Raw genomic sequence first — 25,884 nt, 5'->3', positions numbered from 1 at the left:
GAAAAAAACTAGAGTTTGCTTTTACTGTACTCTGAGGGTGATACACTGTCAAATTTGTATTTTTAAAAGTTACTCTGGGTGGTGTGACAAGGGTGGATGGAAAGTGTTAATGTATGGACACTGTGACTGACAGAGCAGCCTAGGCAGGGAGTGCTGGCGGCCAGCTGAGGGAGATGGCTACTTTTCAGGCGGGCATAAAGCAGAAGGTGGCTCTCAAAATCAAACAAAAACAATGGTACAATCAAGTTCTCCACACAGACTTTGAACACTTCTTTCATGACCAAGCAGCTCAGTTGAGCTGCGATACCACATAACCATAGGTGGGCAGCTTTTAAAAAACAAAAAATTGTCATATTTCTGGAGGTCAGAAGTCCAACATCTGGGTTCCAGGCATGGCTGGAGTAACTGATTCTGTGCTGCAGGCCACCGAATTCCAGTTGTATCCTCACATGGCAGAGAACAGAGAGAGGAAACCAGCTCTCTAAGAACTCATATAAGGGCACCAATCCATTCATGAGGGTTCCCTCCATACCTCATCTAATCCCAATCATCTTCCAAAGGCCTGCCTCAGTCATCACCTTGGGGATTATTGGGGTTTAAGGTTTCAATGTAAGAATTGGGTGAGCAAGGGGAGGGGGCTTAGAAAGTAGGAGTGGAAGGACAAATATTCAACCCATCATACTCTGTCCCTGGCCTCTATAACTTCATGAACTTCTCACATGCAAAATATATCCATTCTATCTCCCAACCCCCAAAATCAACCCAATGCAGCATCAACTTTAAAATCCAAACTTTTGGGGCCTCCCTGGTGGCACAGCGGTTGAGTGCTGGGTTGCGAAGCTGCCCGCAGCCTCTGCAGCGCTGGTTCGATTCCTGGCTGCTCTCCGGCCACTGGAGGAGGGTCCCACATGGCGCGCAGACCTCTCCTGCCGCCCGCTGCTCCCCTCAGCAGTGTACTTCGGTCCTTCTGCCTGCTCTGCTCCCCGCTCTGGCTCTGGTGAATTCTCTCACCCTCCCATGCTTCTGACTGTACCCAGTGCTTGTATAAATAAATAAATCTAAAAAAAAAAAAAAAATCACTGCTATCCAGAAAATAAATAAATAAATAAATAAAATAAAATCCAAACTCTCAGGCCTCCCTGGTGGCGCAAGGGGTTAAGCACAGCACTGTGAAGCTATCCACAGCCTCTGCAGCATGAGTTTGATCCCCAGCCAGCCAGGAAGTTACCCATATGGTGCAGCAGACCTCTCCTGTCTTGCCCGCTGCTCCTCTCAGCAGTATATTTCAGTCAGTCTGCCTGTTCTGCTCTCCACTCTGTCTTAGCCCCTGCACCTCTGGCCTGTACCCCAGTTCTTGTATGCATAAATAAATCTTTTTAAAAAAATAAAATAAAATCCAAGCTCTCATCTAACATATCAGATATGGGTGAGACTCAAATTATGATTCAAAAGGGAGAAATAGGGAAGATGGAAGGACTGACAGTTTCCAAGAAGTCCAAAACTTAGCAAGGCAACGCAATGACCTCTCAAGACTGGAGAATAGCCTTTGGCTACATGCTTTCTGGACCCACTGGGTCCCGCCTCCTGATGCATTGGAGTGGTTGACCCACCTTCATGGGAGGCCATGTCCCGGAAGCTCTACTTGGAGGGGATTGGCCCTCAGGAACTCCCAGTGCCATAGCTCTGGGAGAGTATGTCTGGCCCATTGAAAGCAAGGCAATGAACCTCCCCTTTGGAAAGCAAGGAGGGTGTAGTCCTGACCATCTGTGAACCATGTCTGGGGTCATTCTTCCCTTGTCTTGAAGAACAGCCATCATTTCAGTCAAACAGCTCTCCAGCCCCATTCTGTAAAAGCTAAGAAGCCTGACAGCCTTTGTTCCTTCACTCCCATCTGCTGCCCCTTCAGTTCAATCTGCCCATTTTTTTCCCCCTGGGGTGGCTGATTAAGCCTGTGGTTCATACCATGGTCAAATTCTATAGAAACATCTGTATAAAAACAGTTTATCCAGAAAAGGCAAATCAACAGGCATAAAAAGTAGATTAGTAGTTACCTGAGACCCCAGAGATCTTTTTGGGAATGAAAATATTCCAAAATTATACTGTGGTGATGGTTATAAAAGTCTGTAAATTTACAAAAAAAAATCATGCAACAGTACACAAGTTGGGTGAATTTTACAGTATATAGTTTATACCTCAATAAAGCTTTTTTTTAAGATTTATTTATTTATTTATACAAGAACTGGGTACAGTCAGAAGCGCGGGAGGGTGAGAGAATTCACTAGAGCCAGAGCGGAGAGCAGAACAGGCAGACTGACGAAATACACTGCTGAGGGGAGCAGCAGGCAGCAGGAGAGGTCTGCGCGCCATGTGGGACCCTCCTCTGGTGGCCGGCGAGTAGCCAGGAGGAGGCTGCGCCACCGGGAGGCTGCGCCACTGGGAGGCTGTGCCACCGGGAGGCTGCGCCACCGGGAGGCCAACAAAGCTTTTATAGATGCACACAGGCCCATACCCACTCACTCCAAAGATCCCAGGATGGCAAACAATTTAAGCAATTTGTTTCTTAAACAGTAGGATGGAAGAAGACTGTCCAAACAAGAGTCAGACTTCTACATTGCCTTTATTTTGAAATCTCATTAAAAAACATTTCCCTACAACCAGGAAAAAGAATAACTATAATAAAGAAAAAATTAAAATCAACAAGCAACTATAAATCAGAGACACACTATGGGAGGTGGGGAGCGAAGAGGAGGGATTGGGGTCAAAATAAGGGGGGGTGCAATTGTATGGGGAACATAACCAAGATGAAAATGCATACATTGTGCAAAAATGAAAAATGATGTAAGAAACATATAACAAAAATTTAAAAAAAATTACCCTACTTGTAATCCTCTTTGTACTTATGAAGGAGGGGGAAAATAGGGGAGATAAATTTTGTACAAAAAGGGAAAGTTTGCACATGAGGCTTATCACAGGATTATTAATAAATAGAGCAAGTGTGTCAAAATCCAAACACTGAAAATATTGATAGTATATGACTATTCATTTTCTATTAACTCGAGTTAATTACAGCAATTATTAATTTCATGTAGTAGGATACATATGTAATTCCTCTTCTGTTTTGTTAATGTATCAATGAAATCATTTAAATTTGTCTAATCCTTTGGTAACTTTCTTATTCTCTACCCAGTTTTCACTCTGCAGAATTTTGGTATCTCAATAAAACTTGCCAATTGAGACCATCAACTCCACATCCCTCCACATCCCAAAAAGAATACTGAGAATGAATCAGACATTAGATTATTGAGGAAAACATCTGGGGTTTTGATAGCTGTGTCATTTTTGGCTCATCAATTTCATGCAGATTTTTTTTTGAAGATTTATTTATACATACAGGAGCTGGGGTACAGGCCAGAGATGCAGCAGGGTGGGGGTGAGAGGATTCACCAGAGACAGAGTGTGGAACAGAACAGGCAGACTGACTGAAATACACTGCTGAGGGGAGCAGCGGGCGAGTCAGGAGAGGCCTGTTGCTCCATATGGGTTGCTCCCTGGCCTACTGGGGATGGAACTCATGCTGCAGAGGCTGCTGATTGTTTCACAACGTGGTGCTTAACCCCTTATGCCACCAGGGAGGCCCACATGCAGATGGTTTTGAAGAAGGTAATGTCAGTTATTTTGTTCTGAAAAGCTAAATGAAAAAGGTGAATAATCAAAATTGATGACTGAAATGACTGTAATCTTTTTGGATACAATACTAGCTTATTTTGAGACAAAACACTGTAGCTTTGTTAGAAAAAGAAAATACATTTCTATGTATATAAAATTCCCTACTGTTTTCCTGTAGATCAGATGATTTTTGAGATACTACACCATGGCACACATTCAACATTTCAGTTGCAGGTCTGTAGGTACCCCATATACATTTAACATTCACATTGGCTTGTCATCTTACATACAAATAATGTAAATAAAGGCTTTTAACTATGCATTCCCTGCTGGTCAGGAGATAACTTCTTATTGAAGTTCCTCCTCAGAGCAGCCCTCCCTGATTACTCTATCCAAAAATAGCACCCTGTCACTATCCCTTTAGTCTTTTTCTCTGTAGCACTTACTATAGTCTGACCTTACATGCTTGCTTTACTCACTAGATTGTAAGGTCCATGAAGGCAGGGACCTCAATCATTATTACTCATTGCTATATCCCTAGATCTGGCATATAATAATTGCTTAAGACATGTTTGCTGAATTAATTGAATGAATTGCAATCTGACTTTAAATATTTACCTCTTTTTTGCCTCCCTAACCAGACAGCAAATTCATGGAAGGCAGCCAAAGGCCCTGGTTGCTTATTTATCTTCTCTAAAGCAATTAATTAGGTTCTGCATGGATGATAGACATTGAACCAGGATTTACTGAATGAGTGCCTTGAAACATGGATGCATTATTACAGGACTGTTATAGAGCAACCCCGATATTAAACGGGTTCCTGGCTGTGGGTCCTCACCGGCGCGCTTTAAAGGGACTTATGAATACTCTACTACAGACACACACAAAAAGGTTAATAAAAGGTTTATTTACAAGAGGAAAGGAAATAAGGAAAATGTACAACTCAGGGAGAAAATAGGGAAATAAAGTCTTTAATGCGTCCTACCCGATCCGACGACCTGGAAACCCAAAGTCACTCTCAGAGCTGGCCGGACGCTGCGAGCTGGTGGAGAGCCCAAGATGGGGTCCCCCAAAGCCCAAGTGTCTGCCTTTTCTATCCACCTGGCTGCTTAACCCCACCCTCAGGTCCCAGCCACCTTCCCTTTGGTGGTGATGGGATTTGGAGTTCCCAGTGTCTTTGGCTTTGCCCTGGGGTGGGGGTGGAGTCCACAAAGCCTATATGGAAATAGCTTTGGGACATCCTTTTCCCCCTAACATAACCAATCAGCATTCCCTACAGGTAAACAAGAACAGTAATATGTTTCTGTTCTGCGCATACTTTACAAAGCACTTTTATGCACATTAACTCATTTGATCATTTTGCCAATACTTTAGTAGTCCATAAAGTTCGCCAGAAAAATTGAACACTCCAATCTAACAAATGTAAATTTGTCATGTACTAATTTTGAATATTTTTGGTCTCAGGTATCAGTGGTATTTAATGGTTTTGAACATCTGAGAAAACATTTTAAAAGACTGAAAAAATTAAAAAATAATCTAACAAGTAAAACTACAGTGTGACATGTACAGAGAGAAATTTTTGGAAGATTATTTAGCAAAGTCTTTATAGTGGTGATCTCTAGATGGTAGAAATTTGATATTTACTTTTTTTTTGACTGTCCACTTTTCTTGGTTCAACTTTTAAAACAAACTTGAAGTAGTCAAAAGAAACCTCTTTCTTAGATGGATAATGGTGACAGTGTACTTAATGCCACTGAACTGTACACTTTGAAATGATAATGAATGTCATGTTATGCATTTTTCCATAATAAAAAAAAGCCGGAATTAAAAAAAAAAACTTTCTTTACATTTATTTTTTGTCAGCATGAGTGGTATAAAAAATACTACTGTTCATTTTTCCCTGCTATGTATTTCTCAGTAGGTAGCCAATTTCAACGAGGAATCTTTTAAATAACACTGGTTTGTAGTAAAGCAACAACAAACTGAACCAAAATTCTTTAATTTGTATGTTACCCATATTTATGGCTATGTTATTCCCTCCACATGAAAAAAGGTAAAGCCATTCTTCATTATTAGATAAGTAACATGTCCTCATTTGCCAAAACAATTTTCAGGATATTGAGCTCCCAAAACAGGCCAAAATCGGGAGTGAGGGAATCACTCTGGACTTCTGACCAATTTTACAAGTCGGCACCCAAGAAATGTGCTCTATTTTTCTTTTGATAATTTAAAGCGCTTAAAATTTCCTTTTTTTGCCAAAGGGATTGGAAAGATATGCAAACCACCACCTTGTGTTAAATCTCTACTGACGCCAAATAATAGGGTCCTTGTTTTAGGACTAAAAGCTTTTGGGTTTTCCCAGTAACTTTCCGAACTAAGGAGGGCTTTCCATGGCCGCTGGTGTACCTGAGGGCCAACGTGGTCTCCTTACACGCCGAGCAGCATGTGCGCCTGTCTGGGTCTCTGCGCGCGCGCGCGCGTCTGTGTGTGTTTGTGTGTGTGTGTGGGCGGCCTTGTAAAGCGGGTTGTGAGTGTGTGAAGGTGGTTTTGAGCGCAAGGCTTGCTTACACCCTCAACAGGGACACGCGTCCAGCAGGTTTCGGGGGCCTCAGGGTGGGACAAGTCTCGCCAAGGCCTGCGGGTCCCCAAGCAGACCAGGGCGCAGCAGCAGGACATGTGGCGCAGGGGGTAGCGGAGCCGGAGAAGCAGCGCAGCCGGCGCGCAGGCAGAGTCCAGGCAGCAGCTCGGGAGGCGAGGTGAGCCCCGAGCGCAGGTCTCGGGAGGGGGCCCCAGAGCGCAGAGGGTCCCGGAGCAGCCCCGGCGGGGAGCGGGGGCGCCATGGGAGGGGCGGCACCCGCACCACCTCCGCCCCGCGGAGCAGGCGGCACCCCGCGTCCGGCCTCCCCAGGTCTCCGCGACCAGAAAACCGAGGTGCGGGGGCAGCGCGCGCGTCACGGGCGGCGCGACGCCCCCTCCCCAGCGACGCGGGAACGGTTACGCGGGGCAGTTGCGGCCCCCGGCGCGCCGCGCCCGGCTCTCTGTGACGCACCACGCGGCCCCCGCGGCGGGCGGCGCGGCGCGGCGGGGGCGGGGCGAACGCGGGCGGGCGGGCGGGGCGGGGCGGGGGCGGAGCGAGCGGGGCGGAGCCGGCGGAGGCCCCGCCCCGGCCGAGGAGCGAGGACGCTACGGAGCAGGCGCGTCCCGCCGCCGCCGCTGCCGCTCGCCCCGCCGCTCGCCCTTCTCCACAGCCGCGGCCGCCGCCGCCATTTGCACGGGAGCCCTGGTGACAGGGGCTCGGCGGAGGGGCGGAGGGAGGGGGGGAGGGCCCGCGGAGCCCCCGAGGGCGGGAGCGACGCCGCCGGCGCCGGCCGGGCTCCCCGTGCGACCGCGCCGCCCGCGGCGGGCCCGAGCAGCGGCGGCGGCGGCCCCGGCGGCAGGAGCAGCAGCAGCCGCCGCAGCCGCCGAGGCCGGGCGTGCGCCTGAGGCGCGGCGCGGCGCCGGCCCTGCGGGCGGCCGGGAGGGGCGGGGGCAGCGGCCGCCGCCGTTTGATGGATCCGAGGATCGCCTGGTTCCAGCCAGAGCAGCTCGGACCGTCCAACAGTCTGTGGATGCAGATCTGGGAGACGACGCAGGGGCTGAGGAACCTCTACTTCAACCACCACTGTCACAGCAGCGGCGGCGCGAGCGGCGGCGGCAGCAGCACGGCCCCCGGCGGCAGCGCCAGCAGCCCCGGCAGCCCCGGCCCCGCCGCCCCGGCCCCCGCCCCGGCCCCGGCCGGCATGTACCGCGCCGGGGAGCGCCTGCTGGGCGGCCACGCGCAGCCCGCGGAGCAGCGGGACTTCCTGCCCCTGGAGACGACCAACAACAACAACAACCACCACCAGCCCGCGGCCTGGGCCCGCCGCGCCGCCGCCGGCCCCTCCTCGGCCGCCCCGGCGCCCCCGGCGCCCGCCGCCCCGCACGCCCCGGCCGCCGGCCCCGCCGCCGAGCCCGCCGACCCGGCCGCGGGCAGCAGCAACAAGAGGAAGCGCGACAACAAGGCTAGTACCTACGGACTCAACTACAGCCTGCTGCAGCCCGGCGGGGGGCGCGCCCCGGGGGGCGGCCGCGCCGACGGCGGCGGGGGCCTGTACAGCGGGACCCCCTGGAAGCGGAGGAACTACAACCAGGGAGTCGTGGGGTGAGTGGGGCCTGCGGCCTGGCGGCCCGGCCCGTGCACACGCGCAGCCCGGCACACGCCCACAGGAGGGGGGTGTGGGGGAGCCGAGGCCGGGCCACCCCCCTCCCCACCCCACCCCCACCCCCACCTCACGCCTCACGCACCCCCCCCCCCCAACACACACACACACACACTCCCCGCCGCGGGTCCGGCGCTCCTCCGGGGGCTCGTGGTCTTCCTGCCATCCCGCGGCCGTCCACGCCGCCCCTGAGCTCCTGGCCCGCTGCACCTTCTTCGCCCGCAGCCCGTCCACACCTCCGGACACCCCCTCCGCCGTCTCCACCCTCCCGTCACCTTCGTTAGGCATCCCCACCCACCCGCTAACCGTCCACACCGCGCCCGGACCCCCTGGGCCGTGCGCTCTTGCCTCGCACCCCCCCTTAGTCAAACACACCCTCTCCTGACTACCTCCCCCAGCCCCCCTCCCCCCTCGTGCTCTCCAGATCTCCTTCCCTTTCTCCCGGACATCGCACTCCACTCCCGACGAGGTCGTTTAGCTCGGGCACATCATTCATTCGCTGAGAACATTCCTGTGTTTGTGCCTTTTGATGGTACAGGACTTAGAGGTTCTTTCCTTGCCAAGAATAGAAACATCCAGAAAGCTCCTCCCCTCCCCCAGTCTTCAGCAGGAATCATGTCAGCCCTGTACGGCTTTGCCTGCTCTTGACCCTTTGGCTCATCGTTTTATTGAAAAAAAAAAAAAATTTTTTTTTTTCTGTGTTCGGGCCACCTTGCACTTTGGGGAGGCAGGAATGGGGTGACAGCTAAGCTTAGGCTGAGACAGATGGAGAGCGTCCCTGAGACCTGATAGAACTTTCTAGGAGTTCACTGTCCTTGGGTCCAGCTTCTCACCTAAAGTTGTCATCTTGGCAGAGACAGCCAAAGCTTTCCATTCTAGGGGGTAACTTTATGCTAATGAGTGAATGTTGCACCACTGGTGACTTTCTGTTTAAAGTTCAGCTGTTACAAAATGGAATCTTACCTGACCCCTAGTGAATTATGTACATACTCTGGGAATGTTACCAGCTAGATTTCCCTTCTGGAAGAACCCCTGTGCTGGAATAGGTTTCAGAATCTTTTATTTTGTAAAATAAAGCTTTTGGACGGTGTGCATGGGGTTGGGGGGAGGGGGAGGTGCGTGTGGGGTGTGTGTGTATATGTTAGTTTGAGTATGGAGCTTTCAAAATGCTTTTCATTTTAAAGAGCCTGATTTACTGGGGTTGGTGGGGCGGGGGGCTGTCGTAAGCAAATGAAATCACCGTTAGTAATCCCTTGTGAAACCTTTTCTTAGATTCCCCCATTCAGATCTGCCCTGCTTGGGCTGGGTAAAATGAGTTGGTGGGCTCCATCTGCTTCTAGTAGATTCGTGTCTGCTATATGCTACTATTACAACTCTCACCATTTATGGCAAGTGCAGTCATGCTTTTTAGGGCTCCCTCTGGGGTACATGTCAAACCTGTTTTCACTTACCCCAGGGGAACCTTTTAGGGTTGAATCTCTGCTTCAAGGGCGCTCTCCATGGTCATCTCGTTTTAATAACTTTGGTGGTTTCATCCTGTTAGCATTTCCAAGATGAAGCATTAACCTGTTGTTTGGTGATAAGCAAATTGAAAATGAAGGGTTTTGGTAGTTTCGGTTTCCCAGGAATAAGCTCCTGTTATCACTGTCAACTAAAACCTTGAAGTTCCTTGATTTCGTATTATTGATACCTCTTTGCTTATGTGTCTAGCAAAGATACTTTAGATATTCAACTGCTGACTACCCCTACTTTTGAGAGATAAGAAATCTACCTGTATTTAATGTTGACGATACTGTAAAAGGTTACTATTTGAATTTATTTAAAAGCCAGATGTACTTGCTCCTGATTCAAATATTATATTGCCCTCAGAGGGATTAAAGAGAGGAATTTCCATTTCCCAGAGGGATTACTGTTTAAAATCTGATTGTAAACCTGTTTTAAAAGTGCTTATCACTTCATCAGACTTTCCATTCTTTTGCCTCCTCATTCTTTAGAGAATGTAAGCAATTTAAAATTTTATTTTATTTAGCAGTTCCTAAGAACTGATTTTTTAAGAGTGTCTGGACGCTTACAAATGCTTGTTTTCTTTATGGATCCTTATTTCTTGACTTTTATGGAAGTTTTTCTATTTTTAATATAGGTATTTTAAAAATCTGAACTCAGCACACTTCCATGCTATGCTCGTCTGAAATTAAATATAGTAAAACTCTTACTAATGTTTTCTAAGTTCTTAGGATGTGACTGACATTTAGCTAATAGGTTAATAAATCGTGATGGTCTTTGGCCTGCCAGTCCACATAAGGAGGAGAGGGATGGGAACACATCAACAGTGGACTTGAGGTGTGGGACAGCTGCATACATACCCTCTCTCACAGCTTTTATCTTTTCATGTTCTCTACTTCAGAGACACTAGTTGTCTTGCTCCCTGAAAACCCTAAGATGCAGTTAAAAACTGATTTCTCCTGGTGCCTGAATTTTTTTTATTTTTGGTTACTCCTTTGAATTCTTGATGTATGTTTCATGCTGTTGGTGTAGCTAGCTTGCTAATGTTTTATTTTCTTTCTATGTATGTTTCCTCTTACATAAGTTAAGATGGAAATTTTTTTATTTTTAATTTTATATATTTTTTACATCATTTTTTATTTTTGTACAATGTATGCATTTTCATTTTGGTATAGTCCCCATGCAATTCCCACCACCCTTGGTTTGATCCTGCTCCCTCCTTCCCCCCCTTAGTGTGTCTCTGGTTTATAGTTACTTGTTGTGTTTTTTAAATGTAGAGAGCATATTTAGATTTCATTCTGAAGTCTTCATAGTCCTGTTTCAAAATTAAACTCACATGGGCTTACCATCTCAGCTCCTTGGACCTGTAGGCTCAGGGAGTGTGTTTGCTTTCCTTTTTTTTTTTTTTAAATGCATCCACTTATTCTATTTCTTGGGGTTCGTTCCCCTCCAAGGCTGGCTATGGTGTGGGATGCAATCCACCTGCTCCTTCTGTGGTTGTCCATGAAAATGAGCCATATGCCTTTTTTCCCCCCTCCAAATATTTAATTGATCACCATAGAGAAAAAAGAGTAACAAAAAGTTGCATGTGCAGGATACTTGGAGAGATTCACAACCCTTGGCCCTGGACCCTCATATTTAGAAACTTATTATGGAAGGTGTTTGCTGCTTGTCCAAGCTCATGAAAATAGTTTTATGAGGGTTGCACTACCGGCTGTGTAGATATTTTTTCAAGACTTGGATGACTTACTCAAAATAACATTTTGAAGTACACATTGGGCTGTAGGACATCAAGAAGATTCTGTTGGGAAGCTTGAGTTTAAGAAATAAAATTTCTTGAACTAGGGCGATGGAGATGGGAATGATAATGGCAAAGAAGAATGAATGTGAGAGATACGACAAGGTGAGGATGGAGAGGATCCTAACTCCCTTGTGGATTTAGTAATCTCACAGCTTTCCACTGAAGTGAATGGGATATGTTGTTATTGAAAAGAAGAGCTAGGGCTGTTCGTTTGGAGCAGCAGAAAACAGTGGTGTTTAGGTGAGCTGTCTAGCGGGGAGTTGAAGCTTGGAAACTGAGATGTAGCTGTCTTTACTGCCATAGGACTGTGTCCTTCCTTAGGCATATTGTGTGCTGTGTCACAGGAAGGCCAGGGTGGTGATGCGAGCTTCAGCACTGCCATTCTGGCTCCCTTCCGGCTCTTTCTACACAATATCATCAATGGGATTGGTGTCACTGCTGGGCTCCAAAGCCGTCAGGCAGAAGAACGTGGGTTGAGTATGAAGGAATTCAGAGGCCAGTACAAAGTGCTTGCTCTGAGTTTAATATCTTGCATTTACAACTGTAGCCCACATGCACTGTGAAACCTGGTGAACCGGGACCTGCAGCTTATTGGATTTTCCTGCATTTGTGTGCTGAAGTGTGCTTTCAAGGAGACATTAGGTTTTCTGCAATATGGATCCTGCACTAAGGGTGTAATTCGTGTTTGCAAATTTCCCAAAATCTAGTATACTGTGTTCAGCTGAGTTGCTTTCATGCCATAGACTATATTCTCTCCATAATCTGACCACTCAACACTCACTGTCTGAATCACTGGCATTTCAGAGTGTGGAATTTTTTCAACCCCTATTAACTTTTTAGCTGTTGAAAGGCAAAGGGAACCAATGAGTAAATAGAGCTTTTTTGGAGTCTGCCTGTGTTCACACAGATGGTTTAGTAGTTTGAAAGAAAGGAAGGGTGGGGAGGGGCTACTAGAAAAGTTTAAGGCAAGGAGTAGGGGGGTAGTGTGTGTTAGAACAGTTCTGGTCCCTCAGTGCTAGGTGACCTTATATCACAACTTCTTGCACATAAAGAATAAATCCTAGTATTAGGTATCCAGAAGGATACATAGGAAGAAAATTTAAGGGCTTCCTTGATGATGATACTGGCCTGAAGATAGTTGTAGTTAGGTATTCTTTACCTGCTGAAGCTGAGAAAAATGTGTTCCTTTTTCTATGGAGACTAGACCAAGTTATTGCATGATTTTGCTGAGCTTTCTATTGTTCCTTCTGTTGAATCCTTTAGAGTAACATTTAGTAGAAGAAATTATCTCAGGATCATACCCACTTTACTGGAGACTTTTTTTTTTTTAAGATTTATTTATTTATTTATGCATACAAGAGCTGGGGTATAGGCCAGAGATGCGGGGAGGTGGGGGAAGGTGAGAGGACTCACCAGAGACAGAGTGGGGAGCAGAACAGGCAGACAGACTGAAATACACTGCTGAGGGAAGCAGTGGCCAAGACAGGAGAGCTCTGCCTTGCCGTGTGGGTTTCTCCCTGGCCGGCCGGGGATTGAACTTGTGCTGCAGAGGCTGTGGGATTGCTTCATAGTACGGTGCTTAACCCCTTGCGCCACCCTGGAGTCCCTGTTTTTTGTTTTTTGTTTCTCCAAAGATTTATTTATTTATACAAGAACTGGGGCACAGGTCAGAGGCGCGGGAGGGTGAGAGAATTCACCAGAGTGGGGAGCAGAACAGTCGGATTGACTGAAATACACTGGTGAGGGGAGCAGCAGGTGAGACACGAGAAGTCTGATGCACCATGTGGGTTTCTCCCCGGATGGCCGGGAACCGGACCCACCCTGCAGAGTCTCGGGACAGCTTCACAGCGCGGCATTCAACCTACTGCGCCACCGGGGAGGACTGAGACTGTGTGTTTTAATCACTTACAAACATAGAGATATAGAGAATCTTGAAGGGGCAGCTGGCCTGAGATTCCTGTCTGTTCTCCCTGTAGAGCTGGCTGGACAACTCAGAGCCTGCTTGAAGGCTGCAGAGGACTGCCAGGAGAATATTCTTTCTACCTCACCAGAAAGTTAGAGATTAAGCAACTGCAAAACTCTATATAAAGGCTTCAAATTCACTTTTACATTTTATTTTATTTTATTTTTAAGAAACATTTATTTATTTATACAAGAGCTGGGGTACAGGCCAGAGACGTGGAAGTGTGAGAGGATTCACCAGAGACAGCGCAGGGAGCAGAACAGGTGGACAGACTGAAAGCACTGCTGAGGGGAGCAGTGGGCAAGACAGGAGAGGTCTGCTGTGCCATGTGGTTATCTCCCTGGCCAGCCAGGACTCGAACCCGTGCTGCAGAGGCTGTGGACAGCTTCACAGCACTGTGCTCAACCTGCTGCACCACCGGGGAGGCCCTCACTTCAGCAATTTAAAGTCTGAAAAAAATCTTGCCATGTGCATAAGCGATTTTATGTAGTACCTAGTAACTAAATGCAGGAATTCTAGCTCACGTCTGTTTTCTGGTGAAAAATTTGAGTGGTGTGCAGAAAGGTATTTTTTTCAATCTAGTTGATTTATTTAAAGTGCTCAATAGGGCCTCCCTGGGGGTGCAGCGGTTGAGCGAAGCTGCCCGCAGCCTCTGCAGTGCCGGTTCGATCCCCGGCTGCTCCCCGGCCACCGGAGGAGGGTCCCACATGGCGCGCAGACCTCTCCTGCTGCCCGCTGCTCCCCTCAGCAGTGTACTTCGGTCCTTCTGCCTGCTCTGCTCCCCGCTCTAGCTCTGGTGAATTCTCTCGCCCTCCCACGCTTCTGACTGTACCCAGTGCTTGTATAAATAAATAATAAATCTTTAAAATAAATAAATAAATAAAATGTAAAAAAAAAAATAAAGTGCTCAATAAAAAGTGCTCATGAGCCTTTTCACCATGTTCCAAAATCTATGTTAAACCTTTTTACTATTTGCTGTATTAACCTCATACATAGGCCCTGTGTGATTTGTTTTATTTTTACTTTTTATTTTGAAATATAGATTCAAAGTTGCCAAAAAATTAAGCACAGAGAAGTCCCATGCTCCCTTCACCTAGTTTGGAGCAGTGGTAACATCTTACATAACAATGGTTTAATGTGAAACCAGGAAATTGACATTGTTACAGTCCTTAGGTTTATTGAGGCTTCACCAGTCTTCAGGCACTCATTTGTATAGTGTGTGGGTTGTTCTGTGTAGTTTTATTATAAGTTGATTTGTATCCCCACCGTCACAATCAAGATGCCATCTCAGTGATCCCTCATTCCACCCCTTTATTTTTCATATATCCCTAATCCCGATCAACAACTAACCTCTCTTCCATCTTTATAATTTTGTCATTTTGAGACTGTTACATGAATGGCATCATACAGTATGTTGCTTTGTATTTGCTTTGGCTTTTTTTTGGTCTGCCCATAATTCCTTTCTGAGCTGTTACGTGTATTAACAGTTCATTCCTTTTTAACGTCAGGTAGTATTCCGTAGTACGGCTGTACCATGGTGTGTTTAATGATTTACCCCTTGAAGGACGTTCCAGAAAAGTTGTTTCCAGTTTTTGGCGATTACAAATAAAGCTGCTGTCAGCATTTGTGTGCACATTTTTGTGTGAATGTAAGTTTTCCTTTTGGGGGATAAATGTCCAGAAGTGCTGGGTCACATAGTAAGTCCATACTTAGTTTTAAAAGAAACTGCTGAACGACTTCTAGTGTGGCTGTATCATATTACCTTCCTACAGCACTGTATTCCCTGCAGCCTCAGTAGCTTTCAGCTTTATCACTCTTTCCTTTAACCTTTCTAATACTGTTCATTTATCATATTAACCTCCTCAAATGTAACTCCACCTAACTTTGGTTTTTCTTTTAGAAACTTCTTGACAGTATTAAGAATTTCCTCACTTAAAAAATCTAAGGAAAACTGCGGCTTACCGGGACTTTAATTTTCATGTTTTACTTTAGCTTTAGTCTTAGCAGTGTCAGTTTAACTGTTTTATCTTTGTAGTACTTTGTACTGGGTTTATATGTTCTTTTTCCTTAAAAGCTTTTTCCTTAAAATTAAAGTAGAGCTTTAATTTTCTGAAAACTATGAAAGGAGAACTGAAGAGTTCATTTTAAAATGGAGGGTCCTGTCTTTTCATATGAGTGAACTTTATTTTCTGTTGACTTGGCTGTATTTTGAGTGGTAAGCCCTGTGGTTAGTGGTGTTTTGTTGTTGGTAGTGAAGGGTTTGATTTTTTTTTTTTACAACAGTATTTTAAAAATACGAATATTGCCTTCACAATGTGTAGAATAAATACTTTACCTTCAAATCTTTCATAGAATAAACTGTTTCATTAGGACCATTTTCAGGAGAGAGGACCGGAGACCTGGGAGGATTTTTCCCTTATTGGCCCTTTGTACTCGCTGTTTTGATTCTGTCAAAATAATTAGCAACATCCAGTATTATAAATTTCTGCCAAAGTAAGAATAAGAATCCATTTGGATTGTGGTTTTGGAAATTTATTTATTTTAAAAGATTTATTTATGCACACAAATCTTAAAAAACGAATTTTTAAATTTTATTTTTTTTTTATTTTTTAAAAAGATTTATTTATTTATTTATTTATTTATTTATTTATTTATTTATTTATTTATTTATATATATAAGCACTGGGAACAGTTAGAAGTGCGGGAGGGTGAGAGGATTCACCAGAGCCAGAGCAGGGAACAAAACAGGCAGACTGACGAAATACACTGCTGAGGGGAGCAGCAGGCGCTGTAAGTGGGACCCTCGCCGGGGGCAGGGGATCTAACCTGTGCTGCAGAGGCCGTGGGCAGCTTCGCAGCCCAGCACTCAACTGCTGTGCCACCAGGGGAGGCCCAAGAATTTTTCTTTAAATAACAAATTTATTCTCTTATAGTCTAGAGGCCAGAAGTTATAACCAGTTTTTATCCTAAGATTGTTTCCTTCTTTGGGAGAATGGCATACTATTTGACTTCACAAAAGTTACTATTATTTCAGACATCTTTTCATATAAAATATATTTCTGTAGCATTTACTGGTTATGTATGACTGGTTACCTACTATTTGTGGGCATGCTATTTCATCAGTTGAATGTATCTTTTTTTTTTTTTTAATTTTTTTTTTGAGGCATGTTTTATTTATTTGTTTGTTTGTTTGTTTTTGTTTATACATGCAGTGGGTACAGTCAGAAGCACGGGAGGGTGAGAGAATTCACCAGAGCCAGAGCGGGGAGCAGAGCAGGCAGAAGGACCAAAGTACACTGCTGAGGGGAGCAGCGGGCGGCAGGAGAGGTCTGCGCGCCATGTGGGACCCTCCTCCGGTGGCCGGGGAGCAGCCGGGGATCGAACCGGCGCTGCAGAGGCCACGGGCAGCTTCGCAACCCAGCGCTCAACCGCTGCGCCACTGGGGAGGCCCAGTTGAATGTATCTTATTTCATCCCCAGTTGGATGTTATAGTTTTGTTTCCAATCTTCGGTTATCATTTTATTGTTGAGCTGTGATTTCTTTATATATTCTGGACATTAGACTCTTATCAAGTAAATGATTTGCAGATATTATCTGCCATTCTGTAGGTTCTCTTTCTTTTCTTTTCTTTTTTTTTTTAAGATTTATTTATTTATTTATGCAAGCACTGGGTACAGTCAGAAGCGTGGGAGGGTGAGAGACTTCACCAGAGCCAGAGCGGGGAACAGAACAGGCAGACTGACAAAACACACTGCTGAGGGGAGCAGCGGGTGGCAGGAGAGGTCTGCGCACCATGTGGGACCCTCACCAGTGGCTGAGGATCGAACTGGCGCTGCAGAGGCTGCGGGCAGCTTCGCAGCCCAGCGCTCAACCGCTGTGCCACCAGGGGAGGCCCTCTCTCTATTTTCTTAATGGTGTCCTTTGAAGTTCAAAGTTTGTTTTCTATTTTCTATTTTTTTCTTTTTTGTTTGTGGTTCAGGTGGCAATCTAAGAAAACATTGCCTACTCCGAGATTATGAAACTCTACACCTGTGTTTCCTTCTAAAGCGTTTTCCGTTTTAGCACTTATATTTAGGTCTTTGATCCATTTTAATTTCATTTTTTTCCTTTTTTTAAAAGATTTTTTTTATTATTATTATTTGTACAGGAACTGGGGTTCAGGCCAGAGGCACAGGAGGGTGATAGGATTCACTAGAACAGAGTGGGGAGCAGAACAGGCAGATGGACCGAAGACACCGCTGAGGGTAGCAGCGGGCGAGGCTGGAGAGGTCTCTGCGCCATGTGGGTATCTCCCTGGCCAGCCGGGAATCAAACCCACACTGGAGAAGCTGCGGACAGCTTCACAGTGCTGCACTCAACCCACTGCGCCATGGGGAGGCCCCCCCCCTTTTTTTTTTTTAAAGATTTATTTATTTATGCATACAAGAACTGGGGTATAGGCCAGAAGTGTGGGGGGTGAGAGGATTCACCAGAGACAGAGTGGGGTACAGAACAGGCAGATTAACTGAAATACACTGCTGAGGGGAGCAGCAGGTGAGTCAAGAGAGGACTGCTGTGCCATGTGGGTATCTCCTTGGCTGGGGATCTAATTCGAGCTGCAGTGGCTGTGGACGGCTTCATAGGTTGTGTCTTAACCCTGTACGCCACCAGAGAGGCCCCATTTTGAGTTTATTTTTGTATGTGATGTAAGGAAGAGGGCCAGCTTCATTCTTTTGCCTGTGGATCGCAGGTGGACTCAGTACCATCTGTTAAAAGACTATTCTTTTTCCTCTTTGAATTGTCTTTGCTCATGATTGTTTCTTGGGGATAAAGTTTTAGATTGGTTTTATATTTTATAATACTTTTGCTAAATTTCCCATTGGGTCAAAAATCTGGACTTTTCTTAAATCCTCACCATTGCTAAATATTACAATTAAAAACAAAAATGAGTTGAAAGGAAAACAGTTCTTATCAATTATATAGGTGGAAAATAGTATTTTACTGATTTAATTTGATCATAGCTTCGTATTTTATTGGCTATTTATTTTTCTTTTGAAATGCTTCTTTCCTTACATTAATTGTAAGAGCTCTTGGTCTGTCCTATTATAATATGTATATAATTTTAACTCATTTTCTAATTCTTTTAATTGAGGTATAATTGACATATAACACCTTAGTTTCAGATGCACAATATAATAAATCCAATATTGTATACTTTTATGATTTTTAAATAGTTTCATTGGGGCTTAATTTATATGTAATAAAATCCACCCATTTTAATTGTACAGTGAGGTGATGTACACAGTTTTGTAACCACAACAATTAATATACAAGAAGAAAATATAGCACATTTTTCATCATGTAAAAATACCCGCATGCCCCTTTAGCTAGTTCCCTTACACCACCCCATGCCCTAAGCATCTGCTTTTTCACCTTTTCAAGGATTTCATATAAAGGGGACTATGTGTACTGTGTAGTCTTTTGTGCCTGACTTCTTTCTCTTAGCATGGTTTCAGAAATCAATCCACATTGTTTTGTGTAATGTTGTTTTTACTTTTTTTTTTTTTTTTAAAGATTTATATATTTATTTATACAAGCGCTGGGTATAGTCAGAAGCACGGGAGGGTGAGAGAATTCACCAGAGCCAGAGTGGGGAGCAGAGCAGGCAGAAGGACTGAAGTACACTGCTGAGGGGAGCAGCAGGCGGCAGGAGAGGTCTGCGTGCCATGTGGGACCCTCCTCCGGTGGCTGGGGAGCAGCCAGGGATTGAACCAGCTCTGCAGAGGCTGCGGGCAGCTTTGCAACCCAGTGCTCAACTGCTGCGCCACTAGGGAGGCCCTGTTTTTACTTTCTAATGCCAAGTAGTATTTCATTGTGTTGATGTAACCCTATGGTCATCCAATTATTTATTACCTATGAAGTCTTTAACATGTTTTCTGCTATTGGTATTATATCACTTGTTGGTTTTTCTGTTCATTTCTGAACAGGCCAGAACTAATCTACCCATTTTTTTGTTGGGTAATTAACTACTATGTGCAAAGTTCTAAATTAGTCTTTTTGTGGAAAGTAAAGACAGTATAATGAATTCCTTGCCTTCTAGGAAATTATGGCCTAGTTGGATAGACAAATTTGAAAGATTGGTTAGGTTGTGGAGGGTTGGAAAGGAAAAACTGATTGTATTGGTGTGAAATGATAAACTCTAATGGGACAGGTTGAACATACAGTATTTAGCATAATTGAGATAGGTGGTGAACAGAGTTTGCTATGAAGGTTGATCTCTGTCATAGGAATTGGAGATCTGAAATTACTCCTATTCATTTCTTAAAACCTTTTTATTTTTTTTTTTAACATAGCTTTTTTTTTTAATTTTTTTTAAATTTTATAGAGGCATGTTTATTTATATTTATTTATTTGTTTGTTTGTTTTGGTTTATACATGCACTGGGTACAGTCAGAAGCGCAGGAGGGTGAGAGAATTCACCAGAGCCAGAGCGGGGAGCAGAGCAGGCAGAAGGACCGAAGTACACTGCTGAGGGGAGCAGCGGGCGGCAGGAGAGGTCTGCGCACCATGTGGGACCCTCCTCCGGTGGCCGGGGAGCAGCCCGGGATCGAACCGGCGCCGCAGAGGCTGCGGGCAGGTTCACGACCCAGCGCTCAACCGCTGCGCCACTGGGGAGGCCCCTAATTTCTTAAAACCTTTTTATTATGGAAATTACAAGATACAGTATGGAAGCAGAGAGACTAGAGTGATGAACTTTTATGTACTCGTCATACAGCTTCAAAAGTCATCAACTCATTTCACATTCCCTACAGGCTTATTTCACCTATACCCTAATCCATTTGCACCTCACATTTTGAAGCAAATTCCAGATGTCACATCTTTTCATAGAAATATTTCTGTATGTGTTTCTATAGAAGAATTTTGAAAAGAAACCATATCACCATACCATTTATTAACTTAAATTAGCAATGATTTCTTAGTTGCGCCAAATATCTAATGCTTGTATTTCCTGCATTTCCCCCCATAATCATTTTAACAATCTGTTCAAGTAAGAACCCAAATGACATTTTTACATTGCCATTGGTTAAAATATCTTAAATCTTATAGTCTACATCTTTCTCTGCCACCTGTTATATGTGTCCCCCTCCCGCCATTAATTTATTTGTCGAAGAAACCAGGTAGTTTTTCCTATGTACATTTTTACTCTCTGTGTTTGGCTGATTACATTCCTGTGATGTCACTTTACTATGTTCTGTTGTCTCCTTGTACCATCTGTAAAAGTAATTTGTAATTAGATCAAAAGACTTGTTTAGATTTGTTTTTGTTTTTTTCAAGAATATTTCATAGGTGGAAACAAATACTTTTCCCAGAAGACACATAAGGTTTGAATGTCTTCCTTTTCTGTGACAATAGGAGCCATTAATCATTGCCTGTATCTGTAATTTCATATTCTCTTGAATAAGACGGTATTCCTCTATCACTTGTTAGCTGGAATACTCCTAAAAGAAACCTTCCCTTCTCAGCTGTTTGGTTATCCTACAGGTCCAGTTCTTACAGGGAAAATGAATGAGAATGGGGAAATAACTTCTAGTTAATGAACTGTCATCCCTAAGTGAAGAAGCAAGGTGGGCTCCAGGAAGTGAAAGTGGGCTTTGGGATTAGTGCTGGGCCTGTGGAAAGGGTGGTTAATTCTCCAGAACTGAACTATGCTGGCATTTGGTCAGCGCCTGGGACTGTCAAGGGAGTCTTTTGCTTCCGCCATACTTGGCCTTTGCTGGCAGCTTGTGGTAGCTGAAGAAAACCTCGATGGATCTAGAGGCCTATGAGCCACTGCTGGGCAGAGTTCTCACAGGCTTAAACTCTTCAGGAGCAACACATTTATTTTTCCTTGAAATTAAACTTGGATTCTCTTTCTTCACTTTGTGCTGGTCTTTAACCTTGGTGTGAATTATTCCTGCCCTGTAACCATACTGACAGCACTATGGGAAGGATTCCTGCTGGGAGAAATCTGTCAAGTGCTCCCCACCCCCATTAAATATTTATTTTAAAAGCCACTATTTACATATAAAAACCATGTAGCAAGTGTGGTACCAGCTGTGTAAAGAAAGGGCAGTATGGCTTTGCAAAAGAAGTTTCAAGAAAATAATTGAACTGAGCCTCTAGATCATAATTTGGCTTCAACTTATTTAGGAGTTTGTGGTAGCCCGTCTAGGGAAAGGCTATCTCGGAGACCTTGGACACTTCTATTCCGAAGTAGCTGTTCCATTGTTTTTTTCTCCCCAAGGTATGCTCATTTTAATGGAGCAGTTTTAGGTTTACAGAAAAATTGAGCAGAAAGTACAGAGTTATGTACTCCCTCATCCCCTCCACGCCAATCTCAGTTTTTCATTATTAACATCTTGCATTTATTACAATTGATGAGCCAGTATTGACATATTACTATTAAACATCAGGGTTTTGTTTTTTTTTTTACATTAGGATTTGCTCTTTTTGTTGTATACCCTGTGGTTTTTGGCATGCATCCATCATTATGTATCCTTCAGAATAGTTTCACTGCTCTAAAAATCCCCTGGGCCCGCCAATTCATTCCTCCCTCCTTTGACACCCTCCCCAACCCCCACTGATCTTTTTTACTGACTCCATAGTTTTGCCTTTTTTAGAATATCTAATTATTGGAGTCTTGCTTTCTGTGGCCCTTTTATTTTAATTTTTTTCCTATTCATTTATTTATTTATTTATTTAGACAAGAACTGGGATACAGGCCAGGTGTGCGGGAGGGTGAGAGGATTCACCAGAGACAGAGCAGGGAACAGAACAGGCAGATGACAGAAATACACTGCTGAGGGGAGCAGCGGACGTGACAGGAGAGGTCTGCTGCACCATCTGGGATGCTCGCTGGCTGGCATCGAACCGGCGCTGCAGAGGCTGTGGACAGCTTCACAGCCCAGCGCTCAACCGCCGGTGCCACCAGGGGAGGCCCTCTGTGGCCATTTTGGATTGGATACTTTCACAAAGCCGTATACAAGTAAGAGTCTTCCATGCCTTTTCCTGGTTTGGTAGCACTTTTTTTCCCTCTTGAATAATACTCTATTGTATGGATGATCCTGCTTGTTTATCCATTTACCTATTGAAGGACATCTTGATTGTTCCAACCTTTGGCATTAGTGAAGAAAACCTATGATAAAAACATCTGTGTTGAGGTTTTTGTGTGGACATAAGTTTTCAGCTCCATTGAGTAAATACCAAGGAGCGCCATTGCTGGATCACATGATAACAGTATGTTTAGTTTGCTAGAAACTGCCAAGCTGTCTTCCAAAGTAACTGAACTATTTTGCTTCCCCATCAGCAATGTATAATTTTTTTCTGATGTTCCACAATCTCAGCATTTAGTGTTACCAGTGTTTGGGATTTTGGCCATTCTGATAGGTGTGTAGTGATAGCTCATTGTTTTCAGTTTGCAGATCCCTAATGACATACAATGTCAAATATCTTTTTATATAGCTTTTGCCATCTGCATTTTCTTTGTGGAGGTTCAGATCTTTTGCCCATTCTTTGATTGGAGTTTTCCTATTGTTAAGTTCTTTGAGAGTTCTTTGTATATTTTGGGTACCAGTCCTTTATCAGATTTGCCTTTTAATTATCGTAACACATGCTATCTTTTGCAGAGTGAAAGATTTTACTTTTAGTGAAATCTAATCTATCATTTTTTTCTTTCATGAACTCTACTTGGTATTGCATGTAGAAAGTCATTGTCAAGGTCACCTAAATTTTCTCTGATGTTATCTTCTAGTATTTTATAATTTTGTGTTTTATATTTACATCAATGATTTGTTTTGAGTTAGTTTTTCTGAAAGTTGTAAGATCTCTGTCTAGGTTTATTTATTTTTTTTTTTGTATGCATATGTCCAATTGTTCATTATCAGTTGCTAAAAAGACTGTCTTTTCTCTGCTGAATTGTTTTTACTCCTTTGTCAAAGATGAATTGAATATATTTTGTATAGTTCTGTACTCTCAATTCTGTTTCATTGATCTATTTGTCTATTCATTTTCTAGTACCACATTGTCTTGACTTTATATAGTAATTTTTTTTTAAATGATTTTTCACAGAAAGAGATTTTTCCTGGGCAGAGTTTCTTTTCTTTTTTTTTAAGATTTATTTATTTATTTATACAAGCACTGGGTACAGTCAGAAGCGCGGGAGGGTGAGAGAATTCACAAGAGCCAGAACGCGGAGCAGAGCAGGCAGAAGGACTGAAGTGCACTGCTGAGGGGAGCAGCAGGCAGCAGGAGAGGTCTGCGCGCCATGTGGGACTCTCCTCCGGTGGCCAGGGAGCAGCCAGGAATCAAACCAGCGCTGCAGAGGCTGCGGGCATCTTCGCAACCCAGTGCTCAACCTCTGAGCCACCGGGGAGGCCCTTATATAGTAAGTTTTGAAATCAGTTAGTGTCAGTCCTCTGACTTTGTTCTTGTCTTTGTTGTATTGCCTAGTCTCTGTCTTTTGCCTTTCCATTTAGATTTTTGAATGAGTTTGTTAATTTCCACAAAATATCTTTTTTTAAAAAGATTTATTTATTATTGCATACAAGAACTGGGGTGCAGGCCAGAGGTGTGTGTGGGGAGTGTGAGAGGATTCACCAGAGACAGAGTGGGGAGCAGAACAGGCCACTTGACTGAGGGGAGCAGCGGGCAAGTCAGGAGAGTTCTGCTGTGCCATGTGAGTAGCTCCCTGGCCGGGGATCAAACTGGTGCTGTAGTGGCTGCATAGCTTCATAGGCTGCGTCTTAACCCCTTGCGCCACCAGGGAGGCCCTCCACAAAATATCTTATTTGATTCCAACCTTGCACCTGGACACTTTTGTGCAGTACTCTAAGGAAGCTGATAATCCTCCTATCTCCCAGAGATTGTAGAAGATTGAGATAGTTTCTTTATTGAGACAATTACCTTAAATCTTTGGTGTTACCAGATTTCTCCAGTAAATCCATCTGGATTGGTACTTTCTATTTTAGAAGATTATTAGTTATTGATTTAGTTTCTTTAATAGATATTGGCCCATTGTGATTGTCCTTTTATTTTCTCCTTGTGTAAATTCTTTTTTAAAAAAACAATTTTTTTATATATATTTTACATCATTGTTCATTTTTGTACAATGTTTGCTTTTTTTTTTTTAAGATTTATTTTTATTTATTTATACAAGCACTGGGTACAGTCAGAAGCGCGGGAGGGTGAGAGAATTCACCAGAGCCAGAGCGGGGAGCAGAGCAGGCAGAATGAAGTACACTGCTGAGGGGAGCAGCGGGCGGATGTGGGACCCTCCTCTGGTGGCTGGGGAGCAGCCGGGGTTTGAACCAGCACTGCAGAGGCTGCGGGCAGCTTCGCAACCCAGAGCTCAACCGCTGCGCCACCGTGGAGGCCCTCCTTGTGTAAATTCTAATAAATTGCCTCTTTCAAGGAATTGATTGAGTTTGATACCTGGCCAGGGAGCTAACCCACCTGTGGTGCAGCATACTTGCCTTGTCTAGCCCATTGCTCCCCGTAGTATATTTCAGTAGATCCTCCTATTCTGCTCCCCATTCTGTCTCTCGTGAATCCTCTCACCCCTGGCACCTCCGGCCTGCAACCCAGTTCTTCTGCTAAGTAAATAAGTAAATAAAGGAATTAATCTAGTTTTTCCGGGTTTTCAAATTTGTGGGCAGAGAGTCATTATAATGTTCTTTTATTAACATCTTAATATCCATAGGAGCAGTTGTGATAGCCTTTCTTTTATTTTTGATACTAGTAATTTGTGTCTTTTAAAAAAGATTTTATTTTATCTCTGACTGGGGATCAAACTCAGGCTTTCTCAGTGATAGTGCTGAGGCTTAACTCAGGCTACCAAGGAGGCCCCTGTGTCTTTTTTTTCCCCCCCCTAAGCTGACTAGAAATTTATAAATTTCTCTGAAATTTTCAAAAAATTAGGCTTTGGTTTCATTGATTTTTCTCCATTAACTTCTTGTTTTTATTGATTTCTGCTCTAATTTTGACCCTTTTTTTGTGCTTACTTTGAATCTTTTTCTAGTTTCCTAAAGGGGAACTTTAGAGACTTGATTTTCAGATCTTTTCAAATATTTGCATTAAATATTGACCACTGCTTCTTTATCCCCACCATTTGATAAGTTGTGTTTTCATTTTCATTTAGCTAGAAATGTCTCTTGAGTTCATCTTTGACCCATGTGCTATTTAATCTCCAAATATTTTAATCTCTATTGTGTTTAATCTCCAAGTATTATATTTTGGGATTTTCCAGCCATCTTTTTGTAACTGATTCCTAGTTTAATTTCTTTCTGTTCTGAAAGCATACTTCATATGATTTGTATTTTTTTTTTAAAGATTTATTTTTATTTATGCATGTAAGATTGGGGTTTAGGACAGAGTGGGAAGCAGAATAGGCGGATCTACTGAAATACACTGCTGAGGGGAGCAGTGGACGAGACAGGAGAGGTCTGCTGTGCCATGTGGATTAGCTCCCTGGCTGGAGATCAAACTCAGGCTGCAGTAGCTAGCAATAGCTTGATAGGGCTGAGAGGAAGCCCTGATTTCTATTCTTTTAAATTTGTTAGGTCTGTTTTATGGTCCGGAAAGTGGTGTTTGATTTTTTTTTTTTTTTACTTTCTTTTTTTTAAAGAAATACTGATGATTTAAGTTTCGTCTCTATTCTACTTGACTTCAAAATAACATAGTTTTTTAAAAATCAGAAT

General features: G+C 44.0%; 1 protein-coding gene across 3 annotated transcripts in view; it reads left to right on the top strand.

Moving 5' to 3' along the window:
- Window positions 1-7,214: 7,214 nt before the first annotated feature.
- The window catches only part of TENT4B (terminal nucleotidyltransferase 4B), a gene marked incomplete at both ends in the record, with an annotated part of 71,205 nt that continues 52,535 nt past the window's right edge, over window positions 7,215-25,884 (top strand). For all 3 annotated transcript variants that reach the window (XM_084257867.1, XM_084257868.1, XM_084257866.1), the window contains one exon: window positions 7,215-7,846. In XM_084257867.1, coding sequence (XP_084113993.1) covers window positions 7,215-7,846 — 632 coding nt within the window. The remainder of the gene's footprint in view (window positions 7,847-25,884) is intronic.

This window comes from Talpa europaea, assembly GCF_964194135.1.
Source record: "Talpa europaea genome assembly, chromosome: 16".
Taxonomy (NCBI): Eukaryota; Metazoa; Chordata; class Mammalia; order Eulipotyphla; family Talpidae; genus Talpa; species Talpa europaea.
The sequence above is the reverse complement of the archived record's forward strand: the minus strand, read 5'-3'. Positions and strand labels throughout refer to the sequence as shown.